General features: G+C 44.5%; 1 protein-coding gene across 1 annotated transcript in view; it reads left to right on the forward strand.

Moving 5' to 3' along the window:
- LOC115393911 (LIM zinc-binding domain-containing Nebulette-like) overlaps positions 1-17,576 on the forward strand; it is a 49,105-nt gene that overhangs the window by 8,313 nt on the left and 23,216 nt on the right. The window contains exons 3-4 of the mRNA XM_030099017.1: positions 5,554-5,638; positions 9,520-9,627. Of these exons, the coding sequence (XP_029954877.1) occupies positions 5,554-5,638; positions 9,520-9,627 (193 nt within the window). The remainder of the gene's footprint in view (positions 1-5,553; positions 5,639-9,519; positions 9,628-17,576) is intronic.

The raw sequence follows: 17,576 nt of genomic DNA on the forward strand, positions 1-17,576 counted from the left end.
AGTCAACAGCAAAGTTCAATCAGGGTTTGGCAAAGGTTCAAAATTCAAGATGGCCGTCAGCTGGTTTCATTCAGGAGGAGACAAAGGTCAGGAAGAGCCATGATAGTCGTCTGTCAGTTTAAGAGGCAGACAAAGGCCAGGGAGAGCCACGGTAGTTGAATGCCGCTTTCTGCACAGAGCCGTTTAAATAACTTTCAATCAGGGATATAAAAGCTCAATGAGGCAAGTCAGACAAGTCAGTCGGTGCAAACACAGGCCAAAAGGAGTCAAGATCGTCATTTGAAGCCAAAGCAGCAGAATAAAGTAGGGAATGTTTTAATCTGAACTCAACAGGGAGAAAAAACTTTTGTGTCGTGAAGGTCTGAAGCCTGAATGATGCAGCAGCACAAAACATTGCGTTACATGCCTCACAGAGACGGCCAAAAGCAGCTGCAGCTCATAGAAATGACTCGCTCAGAGGATTTCACCCAGCAAACATGAGGTAGCTGCTTTCTTTCTTGTTTCCTCGGTGGACCTCCCACTGACCGGCTGTGTGTGTCTGAATGCTCGCTGAGATCTGAGTGCGTCAGTGCTGCTGGAGCGACACAGCATCACACACAATGGGGATCTAAATCTGTATCCACCACACACACACACACACACACACACACACACACACACACACACACACACACACACACATGCACACGCATGCACGCAGCTGTATTGTAAAACTGGTGTTTTAACAAAGGCAATAAGAGAAAGGCAGGATGTGTCTGAGGGTATTACTGGAAACAGTTTAAAGGAATGGGTGTGCGCGCATGTGTGCGTGCATGTGTTTGTTCTCTGGAGGTTAAATTTAGTGCATGTCGTAGATGTGTGTTTTTTAGGCAGTGTGTAACTGTACGAAACGGTGAAACCTGTCACATTCCCACCTGCTTTCAGCTGTTTCTCTCACTGTAATTTCTTTTTTGATGTTTCACTTCATTTCTGTTTTCGCATTCCGTCTCTGTGGTCAGTCAGAAATCACAGCTGTTTCACTCTTGTCAGCGCCGACGAAAGTCTACTTTTGAGCTCATACTTAGTTTGATTCCAGTTCACATTTACTTTAACCGATCAGATCCAAACACTGCACCAGCTGGCAGTGCTTCATGTTTCCATGACGACTGTGTATAGAGAGGGCCATGCTCGAATGATGACTCGGTATAAAATGAGTCATGTTTTCATGACGACTGAGTATAAAAAGTGACGCGTCTCCATGGCGACTGAGTAAGAAGAGTGTTGCGTCTCCATGGTGACTGAGTAAGAAGGCTGTTGTGTCTGCGATCCACTCAAAACTCTACGTTGAAGCCTCGCAATGATACTGACCTGACATGCCTCTTTAGTTTTAACAGTTTCAAGGTCACTCCTGACCGGTATATGTGTTCGTCAGTGTTTGAGGTTGTGCGCTCGGTTCTTAAAAAAAAACCAAAACATGGTGAGACCAGAGTGGACCGGCCTGTTTGTCCCCTGCAGGCGTCAGCTGGCTGTTAAAGACTCCACACAGACCCACGTATTGTCCCGAGCTGCCTGTCCAGCCAGAGCAGAGTTAGTTACCTTCCTCTTCTGTGTGTGTGTGTGTGTGTGTGTGTGTGTGTGTGTGTGTGTGTGTGTGTGTGTGTGTGTGTGTGTGTGTGTGTGTGTGTGTGTGTGTGTGTGTGTGTGTGTGTGTGTGTGTGTGTGTGTGTGTGTGTGTGTGTGTGTGTGTGTGTGTGTGTGTGTGTGTGTGTGTAAAAAATATCCCACAGAGCCGCTCTTTGTCTCAAAGGATTGGGTTGCACCCAACAAACAAAGCCTTCATGGTTGCCGTTAGCAACGGGAACAGGTGAAGGGAAACTTTAGGGCCGAAGTTTGTGTGTTCGTGAAAGACTAAAACTGACAGTAGTAGGAAAAAAAAAAACAAGCACAGGCTGACGTTTGGAGGATAAACAACACTTCTCTCTCATGTCGACCCAAAAATCAGCTGTTGTAGTGAGAAGGTTTCAAAATGTTCATCTTTTTTAAACAAATAAAGCGTCTGAGAGAGCGAGTGGCTGCAGCTGTGATTTACAGTTAGAGAGCAGAAAATTCAGAAATAGAAATGCTTGCAGTTTATCTATTTTAGTTTTTTCGGTTGTTGCCATGGGAACGTGGCTTCTGCATCATGTAGATGAAAGTGTGTGTGCAGCAGTGTGGAGCATCCAGGGATCAGCGCAGACTGAAGTGTGCTGCGAGAGATGGAAAATGAGAAATAAAAGCTACAAGTGGGGCAGCCTGTAGTGCCTCTTCTTGCCTGCAGGTGGTGGAGTGAGTTGTTCCACCTCTTTTCCTGCATTTAGTCCAAGAACAGAACTGTGACAGCAGTAAGAACCACAAATTCAACGAGAAACTCACAACTGCCACCCAGTGCTCCATGATATAAATCTGAGATATTGAACTGTTTCCTCACTTTAAGGTTTTGTATTTGTTACTCATGTTACTTGCAAATGAATAAACTCAGGTTTCTCTTTTCTTGCAGCAGTTTTCATAATGTTTGTTGTCACAACGTAATGTTTTCCCAGAGATTTTCCAATCGAATAAAAGGTGAAGACATTCAGTATGCAGCAGAGAAATCCACTGCAGAACAAGTTAGCCACTGGCCTGTAATACCACTCTGCACCAGTAGGTGGCGCAGAGTCGCCCCACATCTCAGAAGAAGATTCTGACAGCAAAGTAGAAATTCAGCCACAGTGATTCACTGCTGCCACCCTGTGTACAGGAGAGGCATTACATCTTCATACATACCGTACCTTTAAGGGTTGCAGGGATTCAAATTTGAACAGTGTTGGCAAAGTTATTGTGGAAAAGTAATCATATTTACTAGTTAGTTCCTCAAAAAAATAACGTAGTTACAGTGTTTTAAAAGAGTAACTAGCTACGAGGCAAAGTAGGGGTGTGACAAGATCTCATGCCATTTAATCGTGACAATATTTCTCATTTAAATGAAAATAAAGTGAAAATGAGGCACAAGATGAAAGCCTATCAGACTGTGAGATATCCAAACTTCCATTTGTGACCTGTGTGAGACAACAATGCACCTTATATGTATTCTGTAGAAGTCGGAATCAGAAGATATTATCGCCGAATATGTCCTCACTGCTTTTACATAGTTTGTGTGGCAGCATTTTGGGTTTCCACTGGAAATAATGAACAGCAACTGAGTGACAGGCAAGAAACAGACAATATGTGAGTAAATAGTACTGTACACCGTGGCTAACACGAGCACTATGTAGTGACAGAGGATGACTGTTTAGCGTTGTTTGCAGTTTAAAAAAAGAAATATTTCATTTGTTGAATGAAGTTCAAGCTCATGCTTATGCCGTGCATGGGTACGAATTATAAAACATTTCTTTAAATTAAAGTGGAAATAGTGTCTATCTGTCCTCTGATCGTGGTCCCAGTATCGTGTTTCGTCTCATTTCATGAGCTGAGTGTATCGTCACACCCCTCAGGCGAAGTAACTACTGTGTGGCGTTACTTTAAAAGAGAACGTGTTTAAATATGCCAGAGAATTTGGATCTTCTCTTAATGGAACAGTAAGATGCATGTTCAATTATTGATCAAATTGAATGTATGATTAATGAAATGAATGGACACTTGACAGAAACACTATACAGCAATAATGTAAATTATTCAAATGATGCTGTGTGATAAAATGAAAGGAGACACCAATCAAATTTCATTTTTAACTGAAGATGTCTGTACTTTATTAAAAAGGCTGCCATTGAATGACCAGTGCTCTATGGCTGTATCTCTGTCACATCATGCGAAGCACTTTGCACTGATAGGTTCCTTCTTTGTACATAAACTTGATGCTTGTGGGCTCAGCTGGACTCCGGCAAAGGAAAAATCAAGCTGAGAGCGGTGAATTATTGTAACGGGACGCCTCCTCATGTCGTTGTAACACTGGGAAAAGCAATTGGATCGATTACGTGTTACTAAAAATTGCAACGTTTGTTTTACCATCGTTACTCCCATCACTGAATTTAACAGTTTTTTGGTCGTCTGTGGAGTTGAGACCCGAGAACAGGACTGTTTATGAGAGGCTGATATTGTGTTGTATTTTGGAGTGTACTGTAGTGTAATGCATTGTAGTGTGTGTGCAGTGCGTAGTGAGGTGTAGTGTATTGTTGTTTAGTGGAGTGTGCGTCGATCTGACAGATTGGAACCACAGTGGAGGATTCATGAGGACGGTGAAGCATCTCTCGCTGTGTGAGTGAATCATCACCACCGGCAGCACAGTTTGACCACTTCACCCAGCTGTCCTTCATCTCCTCCTGCTCCTCCTCTTCCTCCACCTCCGCCCCCTCCTCCTCCTTCTCCTCTCTCCTCCTGCCTCTCTCTACATTTCTGTGGTCATTTTTAGAAATTGTAGCTCTTTAATGCTCGATAACGTTCACCTCCCTGGAATCACTGTAAAGTTCACCATGGTGAGCTGAAGCTGAGGATTTCACTTTGGAACATGACTCCTCTCTAAAGATTCACTTGTTGAAATCATTTGAAATGTTTGATATGCTTTCACTTCAGATTATTTTCTCCTTAAAGATCTCAGATGTCATGTTTTGGTGTTGTGTTCTCACTTCGTCTTGCAGTGTTGGTTACAGTCGCAGCGTTCGCAGCATTAGCGGCGTTAAAATCGCAAATATGATTCATCTCCTTTGATCCACGACGTGAAAATGCAAAACTTCCTATAAATTTTGGGGGTTCGTGGTTGTAAAAGTTCCACATTGGGAGCTGTTCTGAAAAAGTTGCATTTTCAGTGGCTCCGAGCACCGTTGTCATGGAAACAGACCCCCAAAAGCCCAGCTGAAGTTTTACGTTTTCACGCTGAAGTCCCTGCTGTGTCAGCGGTCGGGTCTGGAGGTCAGAATGACTGAGTCTCCACGCAGGACGGCTCGGGAAGTGAAGAGGAGCTCAGCTGATCACTAAACACTCATCTTTCTTTGAAAACTGTCCCTGGAAGTGCTGCAGAGCTTCATATTTATGGGATAATAAAGAGGGGTGTGCGGGTTTTTCCCTCCGCCCTCCTCCTGCCCTTCATGCTGTGTGTTCCTGAGACCGATGTCGGGCTCGGACCCTCACGGCCAAAAGTGTAAGAGACCAAAAGGTCGAGTCCGATAAGGAGAGTAATGGCAGGGTGCAGCTTTTCGAATGTGGGGACCTTTCAATGGGTCATTGTTTCTGCTGATGCCATCGCCCCGCCGGCTCATTAACTCATTAGCGAGGAAGGCCTCTGACATTTCTCAGCCTTTTGTCTTTAAACTGCGCCGAACATTTATTTCTAAAAGTGGCTCGGTGCTCTTTCAGACTTTCACTTTCCAGAGCGGGAGGGTAAACTTTTCTCAGACTGTCTTTCGTGTGTTTACTTCATGATCTCAGATGAATAAACCAGCTGCAAACACAAAAACATTTTGATAGCGACACTGAAGCTTTCAGGTCTTCTGTTCAGCTGTTTGAAACCATCTTGTGTTTCGGCTGGATAATCGAGACGCTCTGACTGTGTCTCTGTCTTCTCAGACATTACCCCAAGACGTCGTTCACCATCGTGGCCGACACGCCGGAGAACCTGAGACTGCGACAGCAGAGCGAGCTGCAGAGCCAGGTAAACGCACGTTATTCCCCCTCCATCGTCCCGCTCCGGCTTGTTTTCACTCCTCCGCTTCATCCTCGCTCCGTAACTCATCCCCCATGAAATATTCAGCAACGATGAAATAATAATGCATGTAAATGAAGCGGAGCTGCTCGGGATGAGAGAAAATGACGACGGGGTGGCAGGTGAAGGCTGGAACGTTCGTCTCACGGACGTGGACGTGTCGGCTCAGGTCAGAGTTCAGCCACACTTCCTGACTTCAGACTTGAAGCAGCTCCTGGACGCTGTTCTTACTGTCCGTCTACTGAGCATGTGCAGAACTGTTTACTGTGGCCTTGGTGCTCGTGCACTGCAGCAGTTTCAGAAAATTTGCTTTTTCAGTGGCTCTAAGCACCATTGTCGTGTAAACAGACACAAAATGCAAGAACATTTTTCATGTCACTTAAAACCCATGAAATAACGCAATAACGAAAGTTTAGCATTTTCTCTTCAAATCTAAAGCATCAGAGCAGAAGCAAACGTTGACACGAGTCCCAAAGAAGTCAAACTGAACCTGCAGAGTCAATGTGACAGGAAGCAGGATGAAGGGGAGGCTCGCTGAAGTGCATCAAATTCAGGAAAGAAGAGATTCGATATTTGAATTTTAAAAACGAGAAACGGGAGAAAAAGGAAAGGAGGCGACAGAGACGAGCAGAGAGGAATCTGTGAGAGTGGACACAAACATGGAACTCATGGTAAACAGCATGCTTCGCTCTGCAGGCTGCTGAGTGGACATCTGCCACACACACACACACACACACACACACACACACACTCACAGGACATATGGCAGTGTGAAGTTGAGCTGTTGGTTTTCTCCGTCGTGTTTCATAATAAACCTTCAAATCACAAAAAGCATTTACTTGAACAATAATATTAAAACAAAATGTTGTTAAAGTTTTCTAATCAGAATGAATCGAAAAGAGGGTGAACCCTGATCCTAATAATAAATCCTCATAAATAAAAGAAAATAAAATGAAAGTTGGGATTTAAAAGCTTTCTGTGATTCTGGGAAAATCAAGAATAAAACACAACTACAAAATAAAAATCCAGATCATAGAGCATCTTCCTCCCACTAACATCCAGATTATAGAGCATCTCCCATTAACGGATCTAAATCCAGATCATAGAGCATCTTCCACTAACGGATGTAAGTTCAGCTGGAGTTAATGAGTAAAATCATTTTCAGGCTTTAACTTTTTCAGCCTTGATACAGAAAACAGGAAGTGTCACCATTAGTTTTTATTCATAATGAATGAGTGTGGATGTGACCTCAGATTACAGATCTCTGCTAATTAAATGAGCGCATACCAACACAGAGGGCTGTGACTGTCATTTCAGTGACTGCATGACAATTATAAAAGCTATTGAGCGATTCATTATCCATTTCATAAAAACAATTGACTTTAATATGCTCGACCAACACTTTGGACAGTTTTCTCTTTCCTCCTCTTGATATCGCTCAAACAGCTGTGATCTGTTTGACATCTTTTCCTCATTTCTGTAAACTTTCTGAAAATTCCCTCGCATCCATCCATCAGATGCTCCCTGGGGTGCAAACGGCTTTATTTTCTGCAGACTTCATGATCGATTGAGGCAGAAATTCCTCGTTGACAGTTTGATGTGAGGCTTTCCTAACCGGAGCGTGGCTTTGTCCTTCTCTCTTTGGGACGTGGAGCTCGGTTTGGGAGGTTCCTTCCTCCGACTCCTTCCGTGACGGAGCGACAGATTTCTTTGCTTTTCTCGTGTCTTGTTCACGTGTCTCCTCCTCCTCCTCCTCCTCTTCTTCCTCCTCCTCCTCCTCCTCTCATCTGTTCTGTGGAAACATCCCAGCCTCTTCCCATCAGACGGAGCGCTGCTCCTCCAGGAGGCCGGTGATCACAGACAATGTAGTGTGGGAAACCCCCCGTATGTTCGCCTCTGACCTAGTTGTGAAGTGATCATGTGACCTGCTGATGTTTGGCAGTCTCCATCTCACATTCAGAGTGGCTGTCGACACCACTACATGTCAAAAAACACATTTCTCCTGTTCTTTATGCTCGTGACACACATGTGAGGGACAGGATGTTTCTTACAAAGGGACTGAGAAGATCAGATCATCCTCCTCTAACGTCCAGATTATAGAACATCTTCCTCCTCTAACGTCCAGATTATAGAGCATGTTCCCCCCACTGATATCCATATTGATATCCATATGCTATAAATTGTCCACCATCTTAAACTGTAGCTTTGAAACTTAAAGCGATACGTCAACATTTTGGCAAATTGGCCCATTTAGTACAATTCCTTAGTCATTTCGAACAGCATACTTGCTTTTTTTGTGAGGACGAGCTGTTGTTTATCCAGAGGTGAGTCGGGGAAGGTTTTCGGGACGGACACAATGGAGGTGAACGGTATTTTTGTTTCCCCTCGTCAAACTCATCAAATACACAATCCAACAACCCCAAAACACTTTGGTGGACACGTTATAATCCGCACATTCACTACGCTGTGAAATATTAATGCAAAATTACAAGACTGAGTTGTTTATGCGAAGATTGCTAAGACGGAACTACTTACTAAACATGGCGTCTGGGCGTAGTGATTTCAAAAGAAAAAGTAGTTCCCAGTATTTGCTTCAGTGTCGTAACGCTACAATATTATTTGTTGGTGTTCCACAGCGTAGTGAATGTGTGGATTATAATGTCTCCACCAAAGTGTTTTGGGGTTGTTGGATTGTGTATTTGATGAGTTTGACGAGGGAAAGCAAAAATACCATCCACTTCCATTGTGTCCGTCCCGAAAACCTTCCCCAACTCGCCTCTGAATAAACAACAGCTCGCCCTCACAAAAAAAGCAAGTATGCTGTTCCAAATGACTAAGGAATTGCGCTAAATGGGCCAATTTGCCAAAATGTTGAAGTATCGCTTTAATAAATTCAACTAAAATGTTGTTTTTCATGAATATGAAAAGTGCTATAGAAATAAATAAATAAATGAAAACATTCAAACTGACCACAGATGAGAAAAATGCATCAGTGAGGTAACGTCCTGAAAACGATCTCCATTTACACAGCAACGGCAGGAAGACTGAAAACGATGCAGTTTGCATGTTTGGACACAAGCTGGAGAAAGCTGACGAGCAAGAGAATTAAACAATTTCATCTTTGGGTAGACAGAGCTTTTTTTTTTCTAGTTTTTTTGTTTGTGTGTGTTTGATTATGTGTGTGTGACCTGCATTTCACCCACAGTCAGCTGGGAAAGCGTCCAGCTGCAGACCTGTGTGTGCGTGCACTGTGCTGCCCCCTGGAGGCAGCCACGTGGCCCTGCAGCCTCAGAATAAATTAGGCCGTCCCTCGCAGATTGGATCCAAATCATCTGCTCTGATTCGAGCTGATTCGTCCCGCCGGTGTACAAACATCAGACGATCACCAACACACCTCTTCTCCGCCGTCGGCTCGGATCCATCAGTCGCCTGAAACTCCCCCTCAGAGCGGCTCTAAGTGTGTGTGTGTGTGCGTGTGTGCATCCGTGTGTGTCTTAATATAAAGCACATTTAATCCTCATTCATCAGTGCTCAGCCGCCTGCTGAGCTAACATGACACGCTAATCAGCACACACACACATCCAGGAACAGAAGTAGAATAAACCACTTTAAAGTAAATCCGGGCCTCGCCTCTGCAGGGTTGTTTCTCTCGCTCGTCCACGTTTCCTTCCAGTTTGTACTTGCTGTGTTCCAGACCTCGCCCTCGCTGGGGCCTGTCGTCCCTCAGCGCTGTGGACGGTCTCACACGATGGTGGTCAACAGGTTGGATTCCCGGCGGGTCCGAGGCGTCTCTAATGGAGCCGTCTCGTCTCCGTGTCCTCGTCCTGCAGGTGAAGTACAAGAAGGACTTCGAGGAGAGCAAAGGTCGAGGCTTCAGCATCGTGTCCGACACGCCCGAGATGCAGCGGCTGAGGAAGACGCAGGAGCAGATCAGTAACGTACGCTCCATATCTGTCTGTCTGTGTGTGTGTGCGTGCGTGTGTGTGTTGTTGGGTGCATTTTGGTCAGTGAGCTGTGTTTCTTTAAAGTAACACTAAGGAACTTTCAGTTTCCGTTGATTTTGGCGGCGCCAGTGGACAAAAGCGGTAGTGTTTTGCCTGAAGGAATACTACAGTTCCCATGAGGACTAGTGCGTGACGTCGTAAAATGCTGCTCCCGGTGGCATGCTGTCAGACTGAACTCGCCTACATTTGTTTCCAGTGGCTGTGTGAAGGACGGATAGCGACGAGGTAATGAATCTAATGGTGGCTAAACAATATTATATCATAATGTGACGCATGCCGTGTGCTGGGTTCCTACCACCCTCCTCACAGTTTCTTAGTCCAAGTGAAAGCAATACTGACGCCCTCAGCCCGTGACAGAGGGGTCATTCAACCCGTTGTAAGTCGATGTGTCATCACAAAAGATATTAAAATGTTTTATTAAGGTTGAAAAGTTCCTTAGTGTCGCTTTAACACACACACGAACAAACACACACAAAGACAAATAAACACACACACGGTGAAGTCCTGGACCATCTGAAGACAGTCTCCTCCTCCTCCTCCTCCTCCTTCTTCTTCTTCAGGGTAAGTGAACCAAACTTTTTCTGGATATAATCTCAAGTTGCTTCAAAGTCTGATTTTCATTGTGGAAACATGCAGAAGAGAATTCATTTCCTTTCTTTCCTATAATTTCCGGTTTTAAAGCTGTTCAGCATTTAAAATTCCACATAATAAGCACATAGTTACTGAATTAAATCTGTGCTGCTCATTGTGCTGTGTTTTAGTTTTATTGGCACATTTTATGTCTTTGTCTTTGTTGTCTTTGATCATTAAATATGTACATGATTTATTTTGTATTGGCAGCGTTATTTAATCACATTGAAAGTTTTTTTATGGCAGCATTGATTTTTGTTGCCTGAACTTCTCTTTGAAAAGCTCCAAAGTGCACTAACAAAGCCTTTATGTGTGAGTGAATGTGTGTGTGCGAGTGTGTGTTCATCCAGATGTTCCACATGTGTCCCGACGATCCAGAGACCCTCAGCAGACGATGCCGAGGTGAAGTGCAGCTTTATTTCCTGACAATATTCCAGTGAAGTGAGTGAAAACTGATCTGCCGAGTCTTTATCCGTCTGTTTTTTCTTCATCTCCTTCGTGCCACTTCCTGTCTGTCGTCTCATTTTCTCCTGTTTACCTGACCGAGTGATTTCATTATTCCACTGTGTTAATGCAGCCTCCTGCTTTAATTAACACACACTCTCACACACACACACACACACACACACACTCACACACACACTCTGCCTCCCATTCACACGGTGTGACATTCAACAGCCCACACAGTTTTATTTTATTGCTCAGCTCTTTTCAAGGTTGACCTGTTGAGGAGGAGGAAGAGGAGGAGGAACACCAGGCGGGGGAGGAAGAGAGGGAGGACTGAGCGGGTATAAATTACTGTCATGGGATCCTGTCAGTTTGTGATCTGTAGTAAAGAGTCTTCGGCGCCGTCTGAGAGTCTGAAGACGGGAGAGTCTGGTCCTCTGGTCCTCGTCAGGACCAGAAGGTCAGAGGGAGGACTCAGAGGAGAACAGAGACAGACAGAATGAGGTCCGCTGGGTTTCTTTCACCATGTCCAGAATCTGTGCCGCCTGGTTGAGCTGTGAGAGGCGGTTAGTGTTTCTGTGGAGGTGTTTTTCCCCGAGAGGCCCGCCGGCTGTGGCTGAGGCAGGACTCGTCTGGCAGGACTCCTCTGGCAGCCCCCGCCTGGTATTCAGGCCACTCAGAGGTCTTCAAAGACCTGATTAATCCCTCAGACCCGTCCTCCTCTTCACCTCCTTCATCAATGAAGCTCACACAGTCAGAGAGCCTGTTGGACGAATGACGGATTGAAAAAAAAAAAAGGTGTGAAGAGGATGAAAAGATGTTGACTGACCATAGTTTTAGAATGATAGTTTAAGAATGTTTGATAGTTTAGGTTGGGTGACAGTTTTTGAATCTGTGACAGTTTTGGAATGTGGTGACCACTGATCCAGTCTGCTGGTCGTCATGGCAACTGATGCATCTGGCCCTCAGTCTGTGTGAATCGTCCTGTCGGGGGAGAGTGAATGGTTGATGAAGCCTGAGAGGAAATGTCAGATCACTGTCTTCCCCGGTGAAGGCCTTTGCTTGAAATGATCAGATGATTGTAATTCACATGTTGTGGAATGTTTCATTGTTTCTTTGGAACCTGATTGAAACAAATAACTGTTGGAAATACATGCCCTATCATATACTGATCAATGGTCAGGTAACTTATGTGTCTTCTGCAGTTATCCTGTCTTTGCTGTGTTTGAGCCTCAGTTAGGCCCCGTTTACACGACAATGTTTCAAGTGAAAAAACTTTTTGTTTTTTATATTTTGTTCAACAGAAGCTTCGTGTTTTGGAAGTTTTGTTCAAAAAGTTGCGTTTTCAGTGGCTACGAACACCATTGCCGTGGAAACCGACACCCAAAAAGCAATAGAAGATTTGAGTTTCCACTTGTAGACTAGTAAATGAGCCCTAAACAGTCAGTTAGCTATCAGTCCTGGCAGCTTGGTAATGAAACTCTGTAATTGGTCCTGATTGTCACTGAGATCAACAGCACCCGAATGAACCTCCCACAACTCTCTCTTGTCTTTAAAGTTTCTTGTCAGACAACAAACCTTTATTCTTGGTCATTATTGGAGCCTGACTGAAGCAGTGAAATCATGATCTTAGTATTTGTTTCTCTGCTTCATCCTGGAAGATTCGAATGGGCAAATCTGTATCTTGAACAGATTGAATTTATCATCTGACCTTTGACCTGTATTCGTTTGTTCTACTGCCTCCATGTGGCCGAATCCTTTTCTGCAAGTTTTTATGTGAAGTTCTGTCGAGAAGTGATGTGTTAATGTTGCATTCCTTCCAGTGTACGACACTGACACACACACAAACACACACATGCGCTGAGAGCTGGCACTGTGATCGAAATGAAGGGCACGGTGCTGATAAGGTCTGGAGTAGAGGGCTAAATGTAGAAGTTGAACGTGATAAGAGGGCACAGAGTCTGATGAGACGCTCACAGGACTGGAAGACTGGCTTCAGCGCCACACAGGTTCACATGCAGGGTTTGTTGGTTAGAAACCGGACCGTGACAGGTTGACGAAGACGTCGGAGAAACCAGCAAGTCTCCGCGAGTTTTAAAGTGGACAGGTAGAACCGGAAGAGGTAGAAATACAGAACAACCCGGGAGGAACTGAATCATACATACAGAAAGGCATTAAAAAGAAGAAAAAAAACAAAACCGAGGACATGGAGAAGGAGCTGCTGGTTGGAGGTGAGTACGAAGGAGGCGAGGGTCTGATGGAGGAAGGACGAGCAGGACTCCAGAGATTCCTCACATTGTTCTGAACTCGCTGCTCGACGAGGCCAACAAGGTGACCTTGATTGTTGGTCGTTGACCTTGGCAAGTGAGAGGTGTGTCAGATTGTTAGCTCACTGTGGCAGACTTCAGCTAACGATGGGATTTCTGCCTTTTTTCCGTGAATAACACTTTTCTTCAAGGCCCTGAAAACAATTTTCCCAAATGATAGAAGAGAGAGTTGGTTTATTTCCTGTAACACCTTTTCTTTTTTTAAGGCTGTCAGGTGTGTTGATGGTCACAAATCATGCCATTTTTATTTTCTTCAGAGGTGACAGATGTTGAAGATGAGAAGGCTCCAGAAGCTCTGGAGTCTGATGGAAAGATGGAGAAAGTCGTGACTGTGGAGCGAGAAGAGGAAGAGTCGGTCCAGGAGACGACGGTAACGTCAATGACGACCGTTCACACGACCGTTCACACGTCTGCAGGAGAAGAGGAAGGAAATGGCCAAATGAGAGAAGGGCAGGATGAAAATGGAAAGAAACAAGAGGAGGAGAAAATGGAGCTCGACGGTGCTGAAGCAGAGATGGATGGAGGCGATGAAGAGGAAGATGCGGAGGAGGACGAGGAGACGAAGGCAAAGAAGTTGTTGGGAGTGTGGGAGTCCGAGGTGAGGCACGCTCACTGTGAAGGTCAGCAGGTGTCAAAAGCCGAAGGACATGGTGCTTATTTGTTTTAATCAGGTTACAACAAATTCCAGGTAAAGAAAAAAAACAGGTAAATACCAGGTTTCTGTCATTTTATTATTTGACTTCATTGAAAATTCCTTTTCCAAACTTTCCCATCAACGCTTCAAGACGGCATTCTGGAGCTGTTCTCTCTCACGAAGCCCTCCGAGGGGCAGATTTACCCCCTCTGACCCTGGCGTGGGGCATCGCCTGGCACTGCGGAGGCTCAGAAAGGATTAGCGCCGCTAATAACGAGACTGAGGCGCGATCGCCCTTTGATAGTGGGATTATTACGGACGGGATTGGGGAAGGGATTAACGGAGCATGAATCAGGGAAATTTACTCGTCGGTGATGACCGGTTAAAGAGAAAGATGTCGGCTCTCGCGCAGTTTAATGGCCATCCAGGTGTTGAATATTATTCAGGAGTATGTGATTGGTGAAAGTTTCTGTGTGTGTGTGTTTCCAGGCCTCGGGGGACGCCAGGCCTCCTCTGCCCGACCCCACCTTCAACAGGAGATGCAGCCTCCTCGTCAGTGATGTGAGTTCAAGAGCAGGTTTTTCAGTATGTTAAGAACCTGTTTGGACTGGTCTCTCCCTGCTTTTGATAGTTACTGACTGGTTTTGGAACAGTTGAAACTAGTTTTAGTTCTGGTTTTAGTTATGGGATGTTGTGGTATGTAAGGATACTTTTTAAACTGGTTGGGAACATTTCATACTAGTTTTGTCATACTTTGAGTTTTGGCATAACTTCAGACTGGTTTTAAACTAGTTGTGGCAGCTTTTGGGCATTTTTTTGAATTAGTTTTGCTAGTTATGTTTTGGAGGAGCTTTGTACTAGTTGGTTCATCTTTTCAATGAGTTTCAGACTAGTTCTCGATTATCTTCAACTGTTTTGTGTTTTGAGATGGTTGTTTTTATACTTTCTAACTAGCTTTGGATTAGTTTTTTTTTTGACAGAGTCCCAACAGAAGGTGAGTTTTTCCATGTGATTTATTATTTGTGCTAGTTGTGGACTGGTTTTCAAGTTTTAACTATTTTGAATGCATTTGACACTGATGATTGAAACTTTTTGTGAACTTCTGTCAATGTTTATCCTAGTTCAAGACTCCCTTAGCCTGGGTTCACACAGAGTTTTAAACTGGTTCTCAACTTATTTGAAATCAGTTTTATACTGAATTTGAATCAGTGTCACAATGGAGATGAATTTCACTCGTTCTTGACTGTGTTGCTCGACTGTATTGAACTGGTTTTAGTTGGGGTTAGAGGTGGTTTTAAATTGATTTAAAATATTTTTTTCTTATATGTTTAGGAACATTTTTGAATATTGGACAAAGTTTTTAAAAGGGTTTTAAGCCTGACTTTATAGACTGTTTCAAACTGACCTCAGTCTGGTTTAGACAAGATTTTTAAGATTTTATTCAAAGATGCTTTAGATTGGTTTCAAACCATTTTTCTTTTAGGTTTCAGACAAATTCTAAACTGGTTTTAAGGTTGGTCTTGATCAGGTTTCAGGTTCTAACTTGAATTCATCCCGCTGTAAACTGGTTTTAGCCACGATTAACCTGATTAAAGAAAGGTTGTTGAAAGCTTTTTAGCATGTTTTCACCCGAGACTTTAGTCCTGTTTCAAACAGCTTCTTCACCTGGATTTTGTGTTGCCTGAAACTTTTTTTTTTTTTTTAAGAATGTGTTGAACTGATTTCAGATGTGAAGTCCATAGATTTGAAGTGGTTGTGGTCTCCATGGTAACAGCATCCTGTTCTGGCTTCACGTAGTAGATGAAGAGCTGAATGAGGCTGATGAGGGTGAAGCCCGACAGCGTTGACCTCTCAGCTGGAGGTCAGGAGTCGCGTTGGATGCTGCTCATGCTGCGGAGCGCTCCGGAGCGAAGACGGCTCCGTAAAGTGGGTTGATTTCCAGCGTCAGCTGATGAATCACTGCAGCTGCTGCCAAGTTTGACTCACTCCGGAGAGTCGGCGTCTCAGCCTCCCACGTCGCTTCAGCTGCTCCCGGCCTCATTCACGGAGAGAAGCGCTCTCCCGGAGCCTCGTGCGGTTACCCATGGCAACGCCGCGCGCGGCATCCGAGGGGGCGGGCAACAGCCGGCACGTCTCACATGTTGGAGCGGGTGTAACGTCCAGAGGCGCTTTTCTGCTCAGCTCAGAGCAGCGGGACTCATCCGAGACTGAGTGGATAAATAAAGAGACTCGGCTTGTTGAAGACACTTCAGCACACACCAGCAATGTTTCCAGATATCACTATCCAGTAGCTTCTGACTAGTTTGGAGACAGTTCAAGCTGGTTTGGAACTGGTTTTAGTTAGGGGTATGTATATTTTTTGACTAGTTAAGGACATATTTGAAACCGCTTGGTGTGATTATCTCTTTTTTTGTCTTATTTCAACTGATTTTTTGAGAAGCTTTAAACTGAGTTTGGACATTTTCAAGGAGCCGGGTTGCAACTAGTTATGGCTGGTTTTGGGTATCTTTGAAACTAGTTTTGGGCTTCTTTTTAGACTAGTTTCCTGATCTGTTGAACAGCATTTGGAGTAGCGTTGAACTGATTTTGGGACAGTCATCCACTGGTTTTCTCATGCTTTGGATTTTATCAGGTTCTTTCTATCTAGCTTTGGATTCTTTTATTTGTTTTTGGGAGACAGATCAGACACGTTTTAAGCTTGTTTTGAACAGTTTGTGTGCAAATTGTGGAGCCTTTTTGAGTAATTTTTGGGTGTGAATATTTGACTCTTTCTGGACCAGTGAAACTTTTTTTCTGACAAAAGATTTCAGGTAGTTTTTTTCATAACTCAGCAGGTTTTTGGTCACTATTTTGTGCTGTTTTTGCTATATTTTAACCAGCATTGGACTAGTCATGGACAGATATTTTTTAAAGAGCCGCATGTTCCTGGACGAAGGATGAAAGTCTGGTAGCTGAACGTCGGCCGGTTCTCCCTGCAGGTCAGATATAAGGAGGACTTTGAGAAGATGAAGGGTCAGAGTCTGTTTGTTCCTGGAGCCGAACTCATCCACGCCAAGAACATCAGCGCCGTGATATCTGAGGTCTGCAGGCGCACACACACACACACACACACACACACGCACACACACACACACCCTCACCCTCCTCTCATGCTGATGCTTCCTGACTCTCACAGTCGAAGTACAAGGAGGAAGGGAAGAAGGAGGCGTCGCTCTCGCTGTACTCCGTCCTGCCCGACACTCCGGAGACGCTGCGAGCCCGAGAGGCCTCGGAGCTGCAGAGCGAAGTACGAACACCCGAGTACCCGAGTACCCGTTACTGTAATCTCATTACTTCTCAGAGAAACACAGGATGACTGTTCGAAGATGATGGATTTTCATCATATTGCCTTGCACTGATAGCGCTCATGAGCGCGCTAATAACCTCGGTTACAAAGCGTCTTCCTCCGCTAACATCCAGATTACAGAGCATCTTAATCACTGATGTAGCTTCATTAAAGTTCCCCAGCGCCTCTAATGATTCCATTTCATGGCCTTCAGAGTCTGTGAGACTGAGCGGTAAGTGAAGATGTTTGTGTTTCAGATTAAATACAAAGGGAATGTGAAGACGGAGATCTCGTCCTCTCTGTACTCTCTGCTGCCCGAAACCACCGAAACACAGTTCGTCAAAGAACTCAGCGACCTACTGAGCGAGGTAGCACCACCGGCGGGATGAAGGGGGGAATTCCAAACACATAAACACAAAACATGTCAATACTCTGCGATCGCTTTGTCTTCAGAATAAATACAAGGAGGAGGGGAAGCGGGAGATGAGCAGCAGTTTGTACTCCCAGCTCCCAGAGACCA

Source organism: Salarias fasciatus, chromosome 9 (genome assembly GCF_902148845.1).
Source record: "Salarias fasciatus chromosome 9, fSalaFa1.1, whole genome shotgun sequence".
NCBI lineage: Eukaryota > Metazoa > Chordata > Actinopteri > Blenniiformes > Blenniidae > Salarias > Salarias fasciatus.